General features: G+C 50.9%; 1 protein-coding gene across 7 annotated transcripts; it reads left to right on the top strand.

Moving 5' to 3' along the window:
- Window positions 1–962: 962 nt before the first annotated feature.
- Window positions 963–5105, top strand: TPBG (trophoblast glycoprotein). Of its 7 annotated transcripts, none has more exons than XM_070376244.1 (3): window positions 963–1329; window positions 1955–2055; window positions 2430–5105. In XM_070376244.1, exon 3 carries the CDS (start codon window positions 2779–2781, stop codon window positions 4039–4041), a length of 1263 nt encoding a protein of 420 aa, XP_070232345.1. In that variant the 5' UTR covers window positions 963–1329; window positions 1955–2055; window positions 2430–2778; the 3' UTR covers window positions 4042–5105. The 7 variants fall into 7 exon arrangements, with proteins under 7 accessions (XP_070232345.1, XP_070232346.1, XP_070232343.1 ...); XM_070376245.1 differs by lacking the exon at window positions 963–1329 and adding an exon at window positions 1441–1698 and having other exon boundaries at window positions 1955–2075; XM_070376242.1 differs by lacking the exon at window positions 963–1329 and adding an exon at window positions 1441–1698 and having other exon boundaries at window positions 1955–2059.
- The last annotated feature ends 979 nt before the right edge of the window (window positions 5106–6084 follow it).

The following is a 6084-nucleotide window of genomic DNA, read 5'->3' on the forward strand; positions in this document are numbered from 1 at the left end:
AGAGCAGAACCAGAATACCAAGGCAGAGCATTAGTATTTTTTTTCCCATGAATAACTAATTTTGTTTAAAAATTATCATACAGTAAAACTGATTCAGTGTACAAGGTTCTGTAAATTTTAACGCATGTCTAGACTTATGTAACCACCACCACCATCAGGATACAGAACATGACTCCAGCTTTTGAGATTCTTTTTTTGAAAATGTTTCACATTCGTATTACAAAGCACTTTTAAAAACAGGAAAAAGATTTAGATAAAAGTGCTGAGGATGCAAATGAACAAAACTGGCTTTTTGCACAAATTTTTTGCAGTTTTCACGCCCTCTAGGTCTCACCTGGGCCCTTCTTGCTGTTGGCGGTGCAGTCTATTTCTTCCCACAAAAGTAATCAAGAAGTGACTTGAGAATTGGGACCTTTCCTTCACACTAAAGGCAGGCCCATGTCATAGGCACAAACTTCGGCATTCCTTATTGGATCCTTTTTATATTACCAGATCTTACTTTTTTGCAACTGTTTTCTCAGTTTTCTGAAATGAAGAACCTTGAATAACCAGCACTTTCTCACTCTTTTAGGGAAATTATTTTTTCGGGACAAAAGAGACAGACACTCATTGAGAGAACAAGACTAGAGCTTTCAGGACCCCAAACCTCTCCGGGGTAACAAATCCTCTCTGTAATCAATCATTCCCTGTCTCCTACCCCAGTCCTAGCCTCTCTGCTCCTTGCCTACCGGGCGCATCCTGCGGCGTCAGACTTGGGTTACCAAACTTCTGTTCTCCCTGGCGGCCTCCCACCCCCACCCTGCGAACTCTCCCATCTAACTGACTTGCACTGACACACGGCTGCCACGTCTGGGGAGGGGGGCGGGTCCGCTTTCCGGTGACTCACGTCCTCGCTATTTGCCTTTTGTTTCTAGGACGCTTTGGCGGCCGTTTTCGTCCCTCTGCTTTTAATTTGGGGAGCAGGAAAACTAATGAATCAAGAGTGAATCTCTTCTCCACCCATCTTTCCCCCGCTCCCTTCTTCTTCCAGTTGGCTCTCTTCCCTTCACAAGTTCCGTAACTATCCGAGAAGTGCGGGGGGCGGGACAGGTGGGGACGGATTAATTACACCTAAATCCGAAGTTGGCAGTCTAAAGCATCAGTTGGCTGGGGAGCCTTTCCGAAACTCCCTTGCAGGCAGCTGGGCGTTTTCGTGCTGCCGCTGTACATTTGCAGCTCATTTCCCTACGCTCCTGCTCTGTTATGCCTCAATCTACCTGGTTACCGCTTTAAGTGCCCAGATCAGGGCGAATTTCACGAGATGCACGAGCGGTTTTGTTCCAGTCCAAGGTAAAACCCAGTATGCAAAATGAGGAACCACCAAAGGATGCCAGGGAAAGGGGGAGAAAAAGGGATTCCCTCACCTTTTCCGGCACATTCCTTGTCAATTTCCACCAGAAGGAGGCGCGCGGTCTAGATCCCCCTCTCGTCTCCTTTCTTACATCCCCCTACCGAGCGCAGCCCAGGCTCGCCGCGCAGCCGGAGCAGCTTCTCCGGCAGCCCTGGCCCTCCGCACCCCCCCTCCCCGCCCCCCGGGTTGGTTTTTCCCAGCTGCGGAGGTTGGGCCAGGGGCTGGGGTGCGAGGAGTCGGCGCCCGCAGCGCGGAACGGGCAAGTCGCTGCGACTCTGGTGAGACTGGGAGTTATCTCGAGTGCGGAGGTGAGCGCCGGGGAGCAAGCGGAGAAGGCGAGAGCCTGGGGGGCGGGGGGGAATAGGGGCCTGGGGGGCGGCTCCGGGGCCCCTCCCCATCCTCAGGCAGGAGACTAGCGCCGGTCCGGGGGTCCCACCGCCGCTTTGTTTGCGGCCTCACCCCCGCCTCCCTTTTGGAGATGACTTGAACGCCCTCGGGTCTGATGGGGCTGGCGGGGGCGCGGGCTGGGGGCGCCAGCCGAGTGCTTTCCACTTTATCCGTCAGGGTCCTGAAAGACATCAAAAGACTCCTGTAACCTGAAACTTCCATTGCGTCCGAACCTGGACGTGGAGGAGAGGTCCGGGCGGGGGCGGAGACCCCGGAAGGCAGGTCGTCCGCGGAGGAGGTGGGGGGAAGGAGCTGGGAAGGAGAAGTTTTAGTCGGGAGGCGCTGGGAATTAAGCAAGAAGTTTAAGACGCGGGGGAAGAGACAGATCGGGGAAAGGAGGAGGGCGGGAGCTGGGAAGAGTATATATAGTGAGGGCTCGGGACGCTGCAAGACTGTGCTTCGCCCCTCGGGTCGCCTGCCCCTCTGCTAGGGTAAGGATGTGCGTGGCGTTGGAGGAGGCGAGGCCCGGACGGGCTTTCGGAGGGAGGTCTCGGGTACCCGGTAGGGTCGGCTTGGCTCGCGGCGGCCGATTCCTGCCCTCGGGGAGCCGCGGGCGCCACCACGCCTCACGCTTGTCTCCCGCTTGTCCCAGGTCGCGCAGCGGATCCTGCGGGAGGCGCCAACAAAAGAGGCGGGAGGTGCCACCCGGAGGCGGCGGCCGCAAGACGAGCGGGAGGAGGAGCGCTGAGCCGAGCGTCCCAACCGGCCGTGCGTACTTTCTGGAGGGACGGGGCGGGGGACTCGGCCCGGGAGGGGGACGCCCGGTGGCCAGGGGGTTGGCCAAGTTCCGGCGGCGGCGCTGGCGGCGGCCCTCCTCCGCTCCCACGAGGGGAAAGTTTTCTCCAGAAGCTTCCGGCCGGCCCGCGCCCTCCGGAGCCCCGTCTCCCGAACCTTCGGAGCGGGCGGCGTCCCAGCCCGGCTCCGGGGACACCCGAGCCGCGATGCCTGGGGGGTGCTCCCGGGGCCCCGCCGCCGGGGACGGGCGGCTGCGGTTGGCGCGGCTGGCGCTAGTCCTCCTGGGCTGGGTCTCCTCGACCTCCCTCCCCTCGTCGGCGTCCTCCTCCACCTCCTCGGCGTCGCTCCCGGCTCCCGCGGCGTCCGGCCAGCCCGCGCTGCCGGGCCGATGCCCAGCGCCGTGTGAGTGCTCCGAAGCGGCGCGCACCGTCAAGTGCGTGAACCGCAACTTGACCGAGGTGCCGGCCGACCTGCCCCCCTACGTGCGCAACCTCTTCCTCACGGGCAACCAGCTGGCCGTGCTGCCCGCCGGTGCCTTCGCCCGCCGGCCGCCGCTGGCCGACCTGGCCGCGCTCAACCTCAGCGGCAACCGCCTGAAGGAGGTGGACGCCGGCGCCTTCGAGCACCTGCCCGGCCTGCGCCAGCTCGACCTCAGCCACAACCCGCTGGCCGACCTCAGCCCCTTCGCCTTCTCGGGCAGCAACGCCAGTGTCGCGACCCCCAGCCCCCTGGCGGAACTCATCTTGAACCGCCTCGAGCTCCCCGCGGCCGAGCGGCAGAACCTGAGCCTGGAGGGGATGGTGGCGGCGGCCCTGCGAGCTGGCCACGCGCTGCGGGGGCTCCGCCGCCTGGAGCTGGCCAGCAACCAGCTCCTCTACCTGCCCCACGACGTCCTGGCCCATCTGCCCGGCCTCCGGCACCTGGACCTGCGCAACAACTCGCTGGTGGGCCTGACCCACGTGTCCTTCCGGAACCTGACGCACCTCGAAAGCCTGCACCTGGAGGACAATGCCCTCAAGGTCCTGCGCAACGGCACCCTGGCCGAGCTGCAAAGCCTGCCCCACGTCCGGGTCTTCCTAGACGACAATCCCTGGGTCTGTGACTGCCACATGGTGGACATGGTGGCCTGGCTCAAGGAGACCGAGGTAGTGCAGGGCAAAGGCAGGCTCACCTGTGCGTTCCCGGAGAAAATGAGGCATCGGGTCCTCTTGGAACTCAACAGCTCCGATCTGGACTGTGACCCTATGCTCCCGCCATCCCTGCAGACGTCTTATGTGTTCCTGGGTATTGTTTTAGCCCTGATAGGCGCCATCTTCCTCCTGGTTTTGTATTTGAACCGCAAAGGGATAAAGAAGTGGATGCATAACATCAGAGATGCCTGTAGGGATCACATGGAAGGGTATCATTACAGATACGAAATCAATGCGGACCCCAGGTTAACAAACCTCAGCTCGAATTCGGATGTCTGAGAAGCGCGTGAGGACAGAACCAGGACAACTCTGCATGAGATGTAGACTTCAGCTTTATCCCGTCCTAGGCTTGCTTCACCTCCACCCTCCACTGTAGCCGCCAGTGACCTTGACTGAAAGCAGCGAAAGGAATTTGCTCCCTTCTTCTGTAAAGTTTCTTGGTGTGTTCTGTTACTGTGGGACGATGAACAACTGTGCGTAGTGTTTTATCCTCTTCCTTCTTCTTGGAACTCAACATGTGTGGAGGGATGTTTTCAAGTTTCAGCATGAACATGGCCTCCTGGCTGTTTTTCTCTTAGTACAGTTCAAGGTGTAGCAAGTGTACTCTCACTGATAGCATTCAACAAAAGCTGCCTCAACTTTTTTGAGAAAAAGACTTATTTCATAAATATCAGTTTTATTCTCATGTACCGAAATTGTGGAGAGAATGATTGCATTTCATAAACTGCCTGCAGACCTTAGCAAGCTCTTCAGAGTAACTCCATAGTCCACAGGAGCCCCTGCATCCGAGAGCATGCTTACATTTTACTGTTCTGCATATTTCAAAAAATAACTTGCAACTTCAGATAACTTCTTGACAAGTTACTTTTTTGATTGCAGTTTATATGAAACTATGCTGAAGTTTTTTTATAAACTGCATCGAGAGCCAACAAACTAAATTGTTAAAAAAAATTCAATAAAGATTCTTAAAAGAATTACAGCTGTGTTCAAGTTTGCTATTTGAAAAAAGGATTAGGGGCAGTGATACTGAATGGTTTTGGTTCTGCTGATAATTAAGCTGTTAGTTATAGCTGAGAATGAAACAGGAGCAGTGTCTTATACAGACAGGCTTTGGAGATAGATTTGAGATGGTGGATCCTTTCACAATTTACATAGAGAAGTTGAATATTCATGTGAAAGTTAATGCTATTTATTAAACAGTTTTGTAAAAGCATTATAAAGTTGGTAAGAAGGAAGATTTCTGTAAGACAAACAGTTCACATTTTGGGTTTCTTCCTAGGCTGATTAAGTTAGGACAGAACAAAATTAGTTACATAATAAAACCCTCCATAGAAAATTGTTCTGTGGATTTTTAGAGCAGGGTGTGAAACAAATATAATGCAAATAAATGTATGAAAGTGAAGTGTCTTAAGACAATATTCTAAAATAAAAGATTTTAAAATGTAAATAAAAATTCCTAATATCATAATGTAAATTGGAACTTAGATTTTCTTGAGAATGTATTTTTTAAAATGCATAAAATGGAACATACCAGGGTTGATGGTTTGATTATCAGAGACCCTGCTAGTGTGCTTAAAAAATTCTCATGGTACGATATGAATTTGAGGAAATACCCAGAGCTAACTGTCTATAATTATAAACAAGTGTCTCAATCAGTTTCTTATGTTCAATTCAGTATTTAAGAATTTGGGGACATTTTGCTAAGTTAAATTCGAAGTTAGCATATACACCTTTATGAAGAATGAATCACATTTAATGGTAAATAAAAGCAATTGGTTAATGAAGTGGTATTTTCAACGATAGGCAAGAATTTCTCTTTTTTTCAGTTTATTATTTGCCAATTAAGCTTAAGAGTAAATTCCATTAATCTCTAACCTCTTATATAAAGTGATCTTAATTTAGCTATTATTGTTTAATTTAAAGTGTAGGTAAATTTGTATCAGTAAGTCTTAGGGCCCTTCTTTCCCTTTAAAATGATTATATTCTAGAGAGTTTTATATTTGAAATAAAATTTAAGTTTCCATATTTTTATAAATGAAATAGGATTAGGTAGTACTTTAGTTGTAGACATTTTTTTTAGAATAGAAACATTTTCCCTCTTTGAGTTAAACTCAGAAGTTTTCAAAATAGAGCTAAAAATATCTGAATTTGTTCCTTGTTTAGATTAGATAGATATGATATTTTAATTTTAACTATATTAAGTTTTCTAAGGCTCATTTTATGAAATAGTATTCATTATTTTGGGGTTATACTTTAGATCCTATAATTACCTAAGAAAAGGTTAAATATATGGTACTTAATATTCCATTAAGCATTTTAAAT

The sequence above is a fragment of the Bos mutus genome, chromosome 9, assembly GCF_027580195.1.
Source record: "Bos mutus isolate GX-2022 chromosome 9, NWIPB_WYAK_1.1, whole genome shotgun sequence".
NCBI classification, from domain to species: Eukaryota; Metazoa; Chordata; class Mammalia; order Artiodactyla; family Bovidae; genus Bos; species Bos mutus.